The sequence below is a fragment of the Podarcis bocagei genome, assembly GCF_964188305.1.
Source record: "Podarcis bocagei genome assembly, chromosome: 4".
In the NCBI taxonomy this organism is placed as follows: Eukaryota; Metazoa; Chordata; class Lepidosauria; order Squamata; family Lacertidae; genus Podarcis; species Podarcis bocagei.
In genome coordinates, this window is record NC_138128.1 from 327747 (window position 1) to 342946 (window position 15200).

General features: G+C 57.7%; 1 protein-coding gene across 1 annotated transcript; it reads left to right on the forward strand.

Annotated features, from left to right (window-relative positions):
* Nucleotides 1-127: 127 nt before the first annotated feature.
* Nucleotides 128-13790, forward strand: LOC308586134 (D-beta-hydroxybutyrate dehydrogenase, mitochondrial-like; the record flags this gene model as incomplete). Its single annotated transcript, XM_081192408.1, has 5 exons — nucleotides 128-307; nucleotides 5758-5868; nucleotides 8079-8223; nucleotides 10832-10984; nucleotides 11538-13790. The coding sequence occupies 5 exons, from the start codon at nucleotides 128-130 to the stop codon at nucleotides 12005-12007; spliced, it is 1059 nt and encodes a 352-aa protein (XP_081048534.1). The 3' UTR covers nucleotides 12008-13790.
* Between the last annotated feature and the right edge of the window lie 1410 nt (nucleotides 13791-15200).

Consider the following 15200-nt stretch of genomic DNA (forward strand, 5'->3'; position numbering starts at 1 on the left):
ACCTGCGCGCTCCCTCCCGCTCGCTCGCTCGCTCTCCAGCGCGTCCTTCCCGCGACTGGCCCGGCCTCCCGCGCTCCCGGCCAGGAAGTGAGGTCACGCGCTCCCCCGCCCGCCCCAGGAGGAAGAGATGCCGCCGCCGCCCCCGGGACTCCCCGCCCGCCTCGCGCTCGGGCCGGCAGCGCTGCTTCTGCTGCTTCTCCTGCTGCTGCTCGGGCTGTGGGGCGTGGCGGGCGTCGGGGGCGCGCTGGGCGTCGCGCTGCTGCCTCTCCTGGGCCGCCGGCTGCCCCGTCGGGGCGGCGCCCTCGCCGTGAGTAGCGCGGAAGGGGAGCGGGAGCTGCTGCGCCCCCGGACGGGCGCCAAGGGCCTTCGCGCTGGAGCGCTCTCCGGGGCCAAAGCAGAAAAGGCCCCTCTGGCCGGGGCCCCGAAGGAGCCTGGCCGGCCCAAAGGGGCTCCGAGCCTCCGGCGTGCTGCCCTTTGCACCCGCCGCGGCCCGGGCCCGGCTGGAGCCAGGGGAGAGGCACCCCCCCCCCCGCCACAGGCTCCTCGGGCCCCGTGGCTCACCCAGAGAGCTGCCCTCCTCCTCCTCCTCCCGCAGCTGGGCCTTCCTGGCCTTCCTTGCCCTGGGCAGGACCCCCCCCCCAAAAAAAAGAGCCTCAAGGAAGCCCCTCACCTCCCTCCTCCCTTTCTCGTTGGCTCTGGAGTTTGTGATCACGTCTGCGCTCTTCCCCAGAACACGTGTCTCCGTCCCAGCAGCCTGGAAGGAGGGGGGGCAGCTGGGGGTGCCAGAGCAGGGCGGCCTGGGAGGCAGCGGGGGGACTAGGGGCCTCAGGCCTCTCTCTCGCACACACAACCCTGCGAGGGAGGACAGGCCCGCCTCAGCCGCCCAGCTCCCTCCAGTGCTGGATCAGGCCCCAGGGAGCCCATCTAGTCCAGCCTCCTGTTGCCCCAGTGGCCAACCAGCTGCCCTTTGGGGGAAGCCCCAGAGCAGGAGCTGAGCCCAAGAGCAACTCTCTGCTCCTGCGCTTTCCCAGAACTGGGATTCAGGAGCCGGGCTGGGAAGGGGAGAGTCTAGCCAACATGGCTGGTAGCCCCTCAGTAGCCCTCTCCTCCTCCTCCTCCTCCTCCTCCAGGCCATGGATTTCTCCTCTTTTAAAGCCATCCAAGTCAGTGGCTGTCACTGTCTCCGGTGGGAGGGAGTTCCACAGTTGAACTGTGCTCTGCATGAAGAAGGACTTCCTTTTCTGTGCCCTGAACCCTTTGACATTCATTGGATATCCCTGAGTTCCAGTGTTACCAGAGGGAGAGAGAAACATTTCTCTACCCGCTTTCTCCATGGCAGGTGTAACTTTACAAACTTCCATCCACATCACCTCTTACCTTTTCTCTAAGCTAAAAAGTCCCAAATGCTGCAATCCACACAGGCAATTACTTAAAGCCGCCTTTCATCATGTCAGATTCCAGGGCAATTTACAGCTTAAAACACATCCAATTGCAAGAAACTTTACAACAGACTAAAACTTGCAAACTGAAACAATGAAAGGCGTTCCGTTGCGTGCCTGGCGGGGCGTTGTTGGGGTTTTGTAATATTCCCTGTTTCTTGTTTGCTGCCTTGAGAATCATTGCTTGAAAGGCAAGGTGCAAATCTTCAAAGTAACAACAATTGTGGAGCCACCTCCAAGGGAGCCCCGCTGCCTTGTAGGCTAGGAAGAAAGCCGCCCCCCCCTGCATCCTCTTTGCGGGGGTCAGCAAGGCGTGCCCCAGAGAGGGTGGGGTGGAGCCCGGAGGCCCAGCGTCTCTGCATCCCCCAAGCTGAACAGGAGCCCAGCTCTGGAGCCCCTTTCTCTCTGGTGGGGGGGGGGGCTGCTGCACTGGCTTGAAGGGAAAATCAAGGAAGCGGATTTTTAATTCTGTTGTGTGATTGATACCATAAAGCACATTTGTCAAATCAATTAAAAACCTTTCAATCCCATTTGCTTTCTTGCCTTGTAATTGCTTAACCAATGAAAACAAATATTGCCAATCTTGGGCTCAGGTGGGGGGGGGGAGGTTGCTTCCTCCTCTCAATTCAAATCCGTTGATTATGGCAACATAACTGCACATTTTTTCTTTCTTTATTTTATTAATAAATTAAAAAAATTCAGTGCGTTTCTTAATACCAAATTTTCTACCACGTTTACTCTGCAATCAATCACAGGAGGCTGTTCTAGGGTAGTCTCCTGGCAGTCGGAGCAAATGATGGTTCACAATGGGGTCATTGTGGTTAAATTCTGAAAAACCACATTTTGTGATTGTACTTAATTAGCTGCCTGGAGCAAGCTGGGAAGGCAGGAGGAAGGGGGACACAGAAGACCCTGGCTAGCATCTCAGTGTGCCAGGAGCCTTGCAGTGCTATGAGACCCAGCCCCAAAAGTGGACTCTGGGCTGCATGAAAAGCAGTGCCTGGGCATAAGTGCCAAGTCCCTTTGGGCAGCCCTGACCAGTCTCCCAGGTCACAATGAATGAAAGGAGACGGGTGGGGGGGGGGTGTCGAGATTTGCAGGAGTGCTCAGCAGGCCGCTCTGCCTGCCAGTGGGAGAAAGGCCAGCTCAGAATCTGAGACCACCTTCCTGCAAAGCAGATACTCTCCGACTGAGTCACAGCCCCCCCCCCAACAAATGGTCTTGCTTACTGTCATTGCAAGAGAGAGACAAAGTCACTCATTGCAGCCCCCCCGGCCCCCTTTTTGGCTTCTGTGCAAAAGTCACATTGGGAACATGAAGATTTGGGGTTCCTGCGCAGCACAAAGGACTCTCTTTAGCTGCAAGTAAACACGGCTCCATGGCTACAGCCAGCTCATTGCTATTAGGAAAGAGCCAGGTGACAAAACGTGAAACTTGATTTAAACCAATAACTTTGCAGGATTTTGTTTTTCCCCCTTGGAGACTTAAGCTGCACTGATCTAAATCCCCCCCCCCCTCTTTGTGGACTAGGCAGCCCTTCTCAGCCCAAGCGGCCAGGAGGGAAACCGAGTCAAAGGGTCCACAAGGCTTCCTGGGAGCAAACAAGACAGGAGAGTGAGAAGAGCAGGGGAGAGATGAAGGGAGATCAGGTCAAGGTGTCTCCTGCCTCCCTGGAGCCAGGCAATGCCGGGATCCCCACCACAGAGGGGCTCCTGTTTGCCCTTGACAGAGGGCAAACCCCTCCTGTGCCTGAGAGGGGAATGTGGGGCTCAGAGTCTGACCCAGAGGCAGGCAAAGGTCACCTCTGAAAATAGTCCCACCAGGAGGGGAAGCCCAGGCCAGTGTGCCTTAGGGTTAGGGCCTCCTTTGCTGTGGCTTCGTTTTGGATCCAGGCTGCTGGAGTTTCTTTTCCTTCCGGCTGATCTGGCCTTGGGCACCTTTGCCTCACCTCTAGAGAACAGCATTCACCGTATTTTTCGCTCTATAAGACGCACCAGACCACAAGACGCACCTAGTTTTTGGAGGAGGAAAACAAGAAAAAAATATTCTGAATCTCAGAAGCCAGAAGAGCAAGCGGGATTGCTGCATAGTAGCAATCCCTCTTGCTGTTCTGGCTTCTGGGATAGCTGCGCAGCCTGCATTCGCTCCATAAGACGCACACACATTTCCCCTTACTTTTTAGGAGGGAAAAAGTGAGTCTTATAATGCAAAAAATACGGTACTTAGCCATTTGCACCAGGACACCAGGGGCTTCTGGGGGTGGTAGGGTTGCAGAATAGTTCAACAGCTATTTTTTTAGAAAATTGGGGGGGGGGGCGGGAATATACATTTCCAACATGGGTTGCCATATGCCCAGGTTTCCCCAAGCATTTCTACCGATCCTCAAATATTCCATTTGGACATTATTTTGGGGGACTTCCGGACGTATGGCAGCCCTAGGAGTTGAGCAATTTGTGCTTAAAATGTGGTTCCAAACAACCCTAGGTCCCAGCGCTCTGCCTTAACTAGTCTGGAGGTTTCCCCATTTTTTGCGCTCCCAAAAGCAGCAGCTGTTGAATCACCTTCAGGTGTGGCTCCGTCCGTTGGTCACCCCCCCCCCATTAAGCTGGCCTGTCGACTTTTGTGGATGTGGGGAGGGAGGGAGGGCTGGCAAGGGAGGAGTGGAGGCTGACCAGGACTGTAAACACCACAGGCCGCCTTGTTCCTTTGTGGGCTTCAAAATAGCTCCTGTCCTTGGTCCCTTGGCCTGCGTCCAGAGCCGAGTTCTCTCCTTGGTCAGGGTGGGCCAGGCCGTGTCCCGAGAGGACTTTCCAGGCCGGTCACTCTTTCCCTCGCCCAGGGTGACGCAGGGGAGATGCCAGCGCACATGCCAGGCCAGCAGCCCAGTCACCCGCCCTTGGCAAGCGGGCTCTCTCTCGCTTCGCACTTCCCGTTCGCTTGTCCTTGAGAGCAGTCGGGTCAGGTGAGGCCTGCCTGCCGGTTGCTCAGCAGCTTCCCAGCCCTGAAAAACCGGCTCCGGATCTGGCTTGGCAGCTGAGGCCTGATCCTTATCTGCCGCCACAACTTGTTGTGGCTGAAGCCGCCACCTCCAGACAGCTCATTGCACAAGGTGCCCAGGAAAGAGGGGCAGGAGAAGGGGCAGGAAGGAAGACCACTGGCCTGACCCTCCTGGTGCAGGAAGAAGGAAGGGGCCCTGCCCACTGGGTGTCTCCGCAGCAACACGGCTGGGCCACAGTCCCCTGCCTCTGCGCCTGGTGCCCACAGGGGAGCAGCTCTTAGCCCTTGCTGTGCCACCGAACATCCTTCTTTGCCACCATGCGGGAGGCTTCTGAGTGAACCGTTGCTTCCTAGGAGTCGGGACGAGGTGCAGCACCTCTGAGCTTGCCAGGAGAGAGCAACAAGTGTGGCAAGCCACAAAATGGGGTGGGTTCAGAGGGAGGGTGACCCCCTTTGTGACTTCAGGGGGCGCTTGGCCAGCCTGCTTCCTCCCAGCCCCTCTGGGCTTGATCTTTTTTCCCCCAAATTTTTTTTATTGGTTTTCACAATATTATAAACAAACACACACACACACACACACACACGACAAACAAACATAAATCATAGCCTTATTGAAAATTACAGTTATTAACTTTGTTAAGTGACTTCCTCGCTTCCCCTTGGTTGAATTTCATTGCATGTCCTTTTAACAGTTTTCCAAGTCCCAATTCTTATGAAATTTAACTTAAACATTAACATCCTTAAATCTTCACCTTATGGAATTAAGCATATTAATTCATCACTTAACATAAATAAAATCCTAAGCCAATTAAGTATCTGCAAGCTATTTTCAATTAACTGGGCTTGCTCTTGCCTGCCTCTTCCCATCCTTACCTAGAAGAGGAAGGCAGGAATGTTCCTGATTCTTTAAAGCCATCAATCTGCCTTTGTTGAGAGAGGTGTGGGAGCAGGAGAGCTGGATTGGGACCCTCCAGTTGGGAGGGTGGTTGGGAGAAGCCATCTCTCAGGGTGGGTCATTGGGGGAGAGCGGCTGACATTTGACACCCCCCGCCCTGCTTGGCCCTCCTGCCGCCTTCCCCAAACCGGCTAAGCAAGGTGGAGGGCTTTGCGATGAAGACATGATGCTCAGGCAGCTCCTCCCTGGTGCCTTGGCATCTCCTTCCCAAAGCTGGGCACGTCCTACCTAGGGAAACAGGAGGGCGGGAGCCAAGCAAAGGGCCTTGAGGGCCGCACGTGGCCCCTCTGGTCTAGAGCGTAGAGATGATCTCTCCCTGGCTCTCGGCAGGCTCTGAGGGGGCCCCTTCCTGTCTCCCCCCTGCAGGCCGACGGGAAGGCCGTGCTCATCACCGGCTGCGACAAAGGCTTCGGCCAGGCCTTGGCCAGGCGCCTCCACGCCGAGGGCTTCACCGTCTTTGCCGCCTGCCTGCTCAAGGTGAGGGGGGGGGCTGCTGCCGCCCACCCAGCTGGACGAGAGACGGGCACAGAAGAGAAGCAGCTGCTGTGCCCACCCTGCAGAGCAACCTTTCCCAACCAGGTGCCCTCCAGAGGTTGCTGAACTACGACTCCCCCCCTCGTCCTCCCCCCCTGACCATCGGCTGCGCTGGGAGGAGTCCCACCTCTGGAGAACTTCACTTGGGAAAGAGGAGTCCGGGGAGTGTAAACAGGGGACTGCTCATAGTTTGTGCCCCAAGGGGGGTGATGAGGGGTAGCTTCACCCAGGGTGGCATCCAGCTGTGGGGGATGCCTTTGCTGCAAGCCACCCAGTTTTTATTGGCATAAACTCATACAACACCGTGAGTGAGTGTGGTGCCAGCCCCCGCTCCCCCCAGAAGGGTGCCTGCTTCATTGTGTTCCCTTTTTGCTGCGGCCACCAAACTTGGTTGGATTTTGTGGGGGCAGATTAGGCCCCTGGCTGTGCCCAAGGACAGAGCCCCTGAGGCCAGTGGGGGAGGCTGTGTGGACAGGTCCTTCTGGGGGGATTTTGGAGGTCAGGGCCTGCCATTGCCCCGTCCCCACCTCCTGTCCCACAGCTGAGCCTTGTCTGCTGGGTGAGGGAGCTCCCTTGGCTGGGGTGTGTGTGTGGAGTGAGATCTCTGTGCCTCAGACAACTGCCATTCTTTTTCTTCTTCCTCCTCTTCCTCCTCCTGCCAGAGAGGGCCTTTGGGTGGCCTCCTCTCCACCTTCTTCCCCTCCCACAGCCGCCTTCCAGCCCAGGGACACCCAGAGGTCATGCAACCATCTCCTTTGTGATTCAGGCTGGCCAAGGTGACCTTCCTCCCTCCCTGCCTGGGAGACCTGGCAGGGCCAGTGAGCCCCCCCCCCCCCCCGGAGGCGGCCAAGCCTGGAAGTTTCCATCCCAAGTGAGGTTGTGCCTGGCCCTGTTGCCATGGAGACGGTGACGGCTCACTTTCACTTTCCCCACACTGCAGGAGCAGCAGCTGCAGGTTCCTCATCACAGCTCCAAGCCGCGTGCCCTCGGCCGCCTCGCCTGGGTCCCTTGTAAACATCCGGGGCAGCGGGGGACATCTGCGCAGGCAGAGAGAGGCCCCAGGACTCTTCCTCTGGGCTCCTGATTCCCGTGGGACAGCTTCCTTTCAGCCCCTGAACCCGTTTGCAAAGCAAGGACCAGATTTTGTGTCTCCTGTTCCCAGAAGACGGTGACATTCCTGGCCACCCCCGTCCCAACTGCCAGGCTTACCGCCCCAGAATCGCCTCTGGGGATCCTCTGCTCTCCTTCCAAAGGGTTCGTGTCTTCCCTGTGGTTTCAAATGAAGTTGGGCAACCACTAATCCCGTAATATGCCCTTGATCCCGAAGGCTTTCCCTGAAATGCCCATCAGCCTCTGGATTTGCACAATCGCAGGAATGGCCTTACTGGTTTCAGCTGAGTCTGCAACCCTGTTCATCTGACTGTACACCCCCTTGGGCAGCCTTTGGCTGTGGGGCAGTTTATGAATCTGGAAATCCCTCCTGATACAGCCGGCCCACATCCTCCGTCTGTTGAGAGGAGAGCCAGACAGGGCGTCTCCTCTGGGCTGCCTGGGCCTTTGGAGCAGAGAAGGGGGGACAAAGTCCCAGTCCTCTGGCCTGCCTGGTGGAGGGGAGTGGGAACCCCCACCAAGGACATCCACCCACCAGATGGATGGATGTCTAGGAAGCAATATAATAATAATAATAATAATAATAATAATAATAATAATAATAATAATAATAATAATAAATAATAATAATAATAATAACAACAACAACAACAACAACAATTCCTTCTAACTACCTGCGAGGCCACCACTTTGCCATCTCACACAGAGCCCCTTTCCTTTGTTCTCTAAATGGCCCATCACCCAAGCGATCTCCTCCTCGGGAAGCTAGCCTGGCTTGTCTTTTAACACTTGCTGGATCCAGGGCTTGGGTATGTCTTGGCATTCAGCCTGATTCCCCAAACTCATTACACTATCCTGGTTTTCCACTCGTACTGCCCTCTTTCCTGTAGACAAGGAAGCAGCAGCTGTGGGTCAGGGAGCTAAGTGCCAGCCCCCAGCAGCCCCCAGCCTGATCCAGGGGGCCCTGGGAGTGGATTGGAGGGGGGGGCACTCCTGGCAGACTGTTGTGGGCAAAGGATTTCTTTCCTGTGTCTGTTGAGCAGGACCAAGGAGGAGACGGTGCCCGGGAGCTGGAGCGCCTGGGAGCCTCAGGGCGGATGCACGTCCTGCAGATGAACGTCTGCAGTGAGGAGGAGGTGGCCAGGGCTCTCCAGCTCGTGACCGGGAGCCTGAAGGGGCCGGAGCAAGGTAAGGGCCCTCTGGCCAGGGCCACGTGGGGGCTGGGGTGTCTCTGGGGCAGCTGCGTGGCCAGAGGGGCCTGCTTGGTGTCTGTGGGGCGGGGGGCACAGAGGGGAGGCTCATCCTGGCTGATCCTGAGCAGGCAGGGGGGAGGGCTCAAAGGGAGGTGGCTCAGTTCCTGGAAAAGAGGCAGCGGATGGAGCTGGGATCACGAGATAAGAAGAGGCTCAGAAGAGCCTGGCTGCAGGATCAGGCCAGTGACCCATCTAGTCCCGCATCTTCTTCTCAGAATGGCCAACCGGAGGCCCCCAGGGGAAGAAGCCCACAAGCAGGGCCCCAGGGCAAGAGCAGCTGTGCCCTCCTGCGGCCCCCAAAGCCCCCAAAGCCCCCTCCATGAATTGGCACAGTCCTTTTGGAAAGCCTCGTAGGTTGATGCCTCCTGTGGAAGGGAGTTCCGCAGTTTATCTATGTGTCGCATGAAGAAGTCTTTCCTTTCTCTGTCCTGAATCTTCCAACGTTCAGCTTCATTGGATGCCCAGGAGTTCTGGAGTTCGGAGACAGGGAGGAAAACTGATCTCTGTCTGCTTCTCCTGCCAGGCCCAATTGTATAAACTTCCACCATGGTGCCTCTTACTCTAAACTAAAAAGCCCCCCCCCCCCATGAGCCAGGGCTCTTCCTTGTGCTACAGAGCTGCCTTTGTCCTGGCATCTTGCAGGCACCGGGGGGGGGGGGCTGCCTGCCTGGGGGCCCGATCCAGGACAAGGTGTGGACCTCTGAGCCAACAGCTGGCAGGTGACCCCGTCTCAGGTCAGCTCAGGTCATCTGCAGGACGTGGCAGCATCAGAAGCAGCAGCCCCCCCCCCTGGCCCAGCCTTTCTGGCTGCTGCTGAGCCCCACATTCCCTGGGGCAGGATGAGGCCGAGGAGGATTGCAAAGAGCAAAGGAGGGCAAAGGCAGGGCAGGGAGGCCTGTGCAAAGGGCCACCTCCACCCAAGGGAGTCAGCAGGAGGAGCAGAGCAGGGATCAGGGCCAGAAGGGAGGAGGAGGCTGGGCCAGAGCAGGGAGGGGTCTCCCTGGGTGGGAGGAATGAAGCAGGAGAGGGTGGGCACATGGGCATGGAGCCAGGCAAGCAAGAGGCTTTGGGGGGGGCCTGAGTAAGGAGCCCCAAAGATGCCCTCAGCTGAGCCAGCCTCAAAGGACCCCTTCTCTGTGCAAGAGGCCACCCCCACAGAGACCTCTGGCCCCCACCCCAAATGCAGAAATGGTCCCCCAAGTTTTGTGGCGGTGGTGCTCCTAATTCTCTGTACAGGATCCTTCTGACTCAGAGACTGGGAGGCCGGGAAGAGGGGGCTGTAAGGAGGGGAGAGAGAGAGAGAGTTGCCCCATCTCTTCCAGACCCCTTGGAGGAGAGAGGGGGCAGCAGAGAGAGCGCCTCAGCTCACCCAGCTGTGGGTCTTGGCAGCCCCTGGGAGACTCTCAGAATCAGAGCATGGGCAAGTTGGTGGACTCATCTAGTCCAACTTCTTGCAGTGCAGGACTTGCCAGAAGGTTCTTCGGTGGATCTCTCTGGGTGGAATTGACTGGGGGAGACATTCCTGGGAAACTCTTCCAGCCTCTTTGCCAGAGCCTCCTTGGGGGCTGTGGGGGCAGCAACGGGAGAGAGGAGGGCAGCAGAACCCCCTTTGCGCTGGCGCACCTCCTGGGGCTCAGAATTCAAGGACAAAAGACACTGGAAAAGAGGGAATGGCCTGGGATGGAGACCCCATGGCTCCCCCACGGATGTGCTCCCCCCACCAGCCCTACTCATTTCAGTGCAGAATGTGGGGTGGGCTTAATGGGTGGGAGAGGAGAGGTTCATTGCAATATATCCCTCCAGGCTCCCACAAGCCGGGACTGAGTTTCAAAATCCCATTCTTGGCAGCAAAATTAAAAGCGTAGGAATTAGTAGGCTCCTGTTGAGCAAGTCCAGCTTCATGAAGCAAGCTGGCTCCCCTTTCTTACTCCACTTAACAAACAATCAGGCAACAATTTGTAAATAAGTTTAAAATATAACTTATAATCTTGCAATGGTTCACAGCGATGGCAGCAGTAAAAACTATGCAGGCAAAAGACTTACATTTACAGTATAAGCAGCTTCAGGCCTGAACCCAAAGCTGGAGCAGGCAGAGGCGACTCTGCCTCCAACACTGGCCAAAGGAAGAGAGGAGGGGACAGGAAGTACCATAGGGAGGGGAAATGACATCACATAGAACCCTGTCTACCAGTTTTGTTTCTATGGTCTGAGTATGTGCCAGTCAGCAATACGGCTCTGTGGTGTTAACCCCTTCTCATGCTAACTAGCAGAATATGCACTTGTTCCATTTGGCTGCTAATTCCACCTTTCTGTTGGATTGGGGCCACTTCCACCCTAGGCTCTGAGGTCACCTGACAGGGATGGCGCCTCTTGTGTTTCCCCTTGAGGCTGATTCTGGAGGTTCCTCTGGCGTCCTCATTCAGAGGGTCCCACTTTGGGCCCTGGGAGGGGGCAGGGAGAGAGGGGGCCGGGTGTCCCCAGGGGCAGAGGACCCTGTTCCTGTGGCAGAACCACCAGGACGCATCTCCTGCTTTGCCTGACAGGTCTGTGGGGCTTGGTGAACAACGCCGGAGTCGCCGCCTTTGGGGACGTGGAATTCACCAGCGTGGAGAAGTACCAGCGGGTGGCCGAGGTCAACCTGTGGGGGGCCATCCGAGTCACCAAGGCTTTTCTGCCCCTGATCCGCAGGGCCCAAGGTATGGCACTGCCCGCCTCCTGAGGGACATCCTCCTTGTCACCCCCTCCCCCGCTGCGCTCGGTCCCTTTGCCAGGGTTTCCTGGTGCAGAATTGGGCCAGCAGTGGCCTGGGAGGGGCAGCCTGTCACAAGCCCTGGCAAGAGCAGCTGAGGAGCCCCTGCAGAAGGTGGGGCAGCTGGGACACGATCCTCCGGCTGCAGGATCCCTCCCTCCAGATCCTGCGGCAGATGGGGCAGCTCTGGAGCTCAGGCTCCATTGGGCAGCCTCAGCCCCCGTGGATTTGCTCAGCCCATGGGACAGTGGGACTTGGGGCCTCCACCACGGCTGACCTCCAAAGCTGGTTTGCAGTGAAACAGAACATAATTTCGGTGAGGTGTGCTTCTGAGCACACACAGAGTTCCTTTCCCTCCTCTCTCAGTCACCATGGGGGTAGTGCTGGGAAGCTCCCCGATGAGTCGCTGACCTTTCCCGGCAGCCTCTGCCCCCCTTTGAGAAGGCCGGCCCCAGAGAGACTCCCTCTCGCCCAGCGCCTGCCTCTCTGCTCCTCTCCAGGCCGCGTGGTCAACGTGAGCAGCATGCTCGGCCGCATGTCCAGTCCTCTGCGCTCTTCCTACTGCGTCTCCAAGGCCGGCCTGGAGGCTTTCACCAGCTGCCTCCGCCAGGAGATGTACCCCTGGGGGGTGGGGGTGGTCGCGGTGGAGCCCAGCAACTTCATTGCGGCCACCGGCATCCTGACCCGGGACGGAGTCCAGGCCGAGGCCGAGCAGATGTGGAGCGGGGCCAGCGCAGCCGTCCGCGCGGATTACGGAGAGGCCTACTTCGCGGAGCAGGTCCGCCGGATGGAGGGCTTTGTGCGCAGTGGCCTGAGGGACGTCTCCCTCGTGCTGGACGACATCACCGAGGCGCTGACCGCGCGGCACCCCTACGCCCGCTACAACCCCATGGAGGCCCGCTGGTGGGTCCGGCTGCAGGCCTTCACCCACTTGCCCACGGCTCTGGCCGACTGGCTGTACGTCCGCTAGTCCCTCGCTGCCCATAGGCCTGGTGCCCAGTTTGGAAACAAACAATTCCTGCCTTGCGTGGGGTTGGACTAGATGACCCTTGGGGTCCCTTGCAACTCTACAATGCTGTGGTTCTAAGATCCTACGCCCACATCTTGGCAGCCAGCCTGAGAGTCATCCTGGCCCAGAACTAGCCACATGCCCAGCCCAAGTGGCTCCTGAGGCTGGGGAGGGTGTCTCTAGGCAGCCTTGGCAAAGAAAGTAACCCCACCAGCCTTTAGGTTCTTCTGGAGCAAAGCTGCTGGGGGGTGTCTTCCACCTCTGGCACCTTCTGAATGTGCCCACAGCAAGCGGTTGCCAGGAGACCCTGCACTGGGTGGGCTGGGGGAGCCATCCAGATTCTGGGAGTGTAAATGGGCCACTGGCTACTTGCAAGGATGCCAGCTGGCACCCCTTCTTCCCCCCTCCCCCCATGCCAAGGAAGCAAATGGCTGCCTCTGCTCTGGAGGCCTCACAAAGAGCTGCTGCTGCTTCGCCCGCAGTTGCCTGGGTGGGATCTGTCTCTCACGGGGGAGGCTCTGAGGTGGGGGGCTGGGGGATGTTGCTCAAGGAATTCCAGCACCCAGAGAAAGACGGGGAGGGGGTCCCCAGTGCAGACACCCCATGCCAGCTGCAGCAGAAACTCCCCCTTGCCCTCAGCTGGGGCTCCCAGGAAGGGCTGCATCAGGGCCTGGGACACCAGGACCCTCAAGCCCCCCCCACCCCCCCAGGAGTCCTTCCTAGCCAGGCAGCTTCCACCCAGTCAGCCCTTTGACCCGCCGAGCCCCTCAGCTTCTCCCCTGAGCAAGAGGAAAGGTCTTGGCCCGTTGGGCTGCCTGCCTGCCGGATCAGGCCCAAGGGGGCCCATCTGCCCCAGCCCCCTCTCCTCTCAGTGGGGAACCCACAAGCAGGATCCGAGCATGAGAGCCAGGATCTCTCCTCCTGCACTTTCCCCGGAAGTGCGACTGGAGATTGAACGGAAGACCTTCTGCAAACAAAGCAACTCTCTACCTATGGTTACCAGGCGTCCCCGTTTCCCGGGGACAGTCCCCGGATTCACAAATCTGTCCCCAGAATCTCCCCGGATTTCATTTAATGTCTCCGGATTTATATTTTAAGTGTTGTAGATTTATTAGTATGGAATGAATGTTGCATGATTGGTTCAACGGCACAAGACACATCATATGGGGGCTTCCAGCGAGGCAAAATGGCGGGCGTCACAGCAGCAAGCAGCTCCTGAAGCCAGCCAGAGCCAACTGCGCTACCAGCCTGGCTCTGGGCTGCTGAGGCTGCCCCTGCCCCTGCCATTGCTGAAGGGGAACCAGGGACGCCTGGCGCGTCAACTGGGGGAACCGCTGGCACACCCACCCCCCACGACCCAAACTGAGCCAGGAGTGAGAGCGCCCGGCCAACTGCCCAGCAGCACTCCATGGCCAGGAAAACCCTGGAGCCGATGCCGGGAGAAAGGGGAGAGGAGAAGGAGGAGGAAGAGAGAGAAAGAGGAAGGAGAAAAAAGAGGGGAGCCCCAGCCTTTTTGCGCCGCCGCTGCTGCCACTGAGGAGGAGAGGTAGGAGAGCACCGGGAGGGCAAGGACACGTGGCCAAGCCCAGGCCCGACCCGAGACTACTCCATGGTGGCTAGCACTCCAAAAGAGCAGGCCAGGACCCAGAGGAAGGCCATGCGACAAAAGGAGACCACAGAAGAGAAGAGATTACTTCTTCTTTTAAAAAAACTTTTTAAAAAATTATTTTCCCCCTCTTTTCAAAAAAACAACAACAAAAAACAGTGTCCCCATATTCTTTGGGGGAAAAACTGGTAACCTTACTCCCCCCCCCCCCGCCACTGAGGAACATGGGCCTCCCCTGCAACAGTGGGTGGAGAACATGCAGATTATGGGATGGCAGGAGGCCCTCCTCCCTTCCGTGATCTCCCCTTCGCCACCTCTCTAAGCCAGCCAGGGGGCTGAATGGGATTAGGCTGAAGGTCCCAAGAGCCAAAAGGTGGGCTTTGCGGGTTCCCTTAAAGATCTCTCATCATCCAAGCAAATGTGGCCAAGGTGTCTCTGGGCATACACAGAGTGTGTTAGTCCTGGCGTGAGCAGGCAGCACGTCTGCGTCAGAAGCAGCCACAGTGACCTCCTGGCTCTTCCCTTTGCAAAGGAGCACCTGCCCAGCCATGTCCCTCACGCCAGCTGGACACCTTGGCAGGCTGCCCCCTACGCAGGGCAAGGCCATGGCAGGCCCAGGCCGGGAGCCGCTCACCCAGTGGGCCTCTGGCCAGCTCAGGCATGCGCCAGCTGCTCTTGGGCCGTGCGTGTGATGCTGGGAACAAGCGCATGTAATTGGACTCGGCAGTCGCAGGAGGACTGGGCATAGTTTCCCACTGCAGATTCGCTCTCCAAAGACCCCTTGTGCCAACTTACAGAATTGCAGAGTTGAAGGGGACCCCAGGGGTCATCTAGTCCAACCCCCCGCAATCCAGGAATTGTAGCTCAAAGAGCAGTATTCCTTTACTTTTCTGTGAGGGAAGCCACGCTTACCTGAGCACCGTGGGCATGCAAGTGATGCGAGGGGGGTATGTGTGAAACTTCATCCCCCCACCCCCAGCACTGCCATTTGTCTGCACTATGAAATCATTGGAACACAATGGGCACCTGATCATCTGCACACTGAGAAAGAAATAAAGTGAACCATTTCAGCCCACCTGCGTCTCTGTCTCTCTGTGGGTCTGATCCTGCCACCCTCTGGCAGAATCCACCCTTGTCAGAGGAAGAAAGCCTTATCCAAGAGGAAGGTGAAACGGGGGATTTCTGGGTTTTGACGCACAATGCTGGTTCTCCTCTGGTCAAGAGTGGATGCGCTGAGCTGCAAGGGGAGTCGTGCCCTGGGTGGAGAGGGGCTGCCATCTTTCCTGGCAAGGCCCTGCTTGCAACAGGGGTGGCACAAGCAGAAAGACAGCAGGTGCCAGTCCGGACCCCCACAGACACACCAGGAAAAGGCAGGAGAACCCAGAGGAAGAACTCCAGCAGAAACAAGCCAAGGGAAAAATTTGAAGAAAATAAAGCATTGCTCAAAGCATCACTACTGCTAGATGGTGGTGGTGCTTTTATCTACAGTGACATAATTCTCACCCTTAAAGAAGCCCACCCTGGATGTTTTGCTGCTCGGTTGGAAAT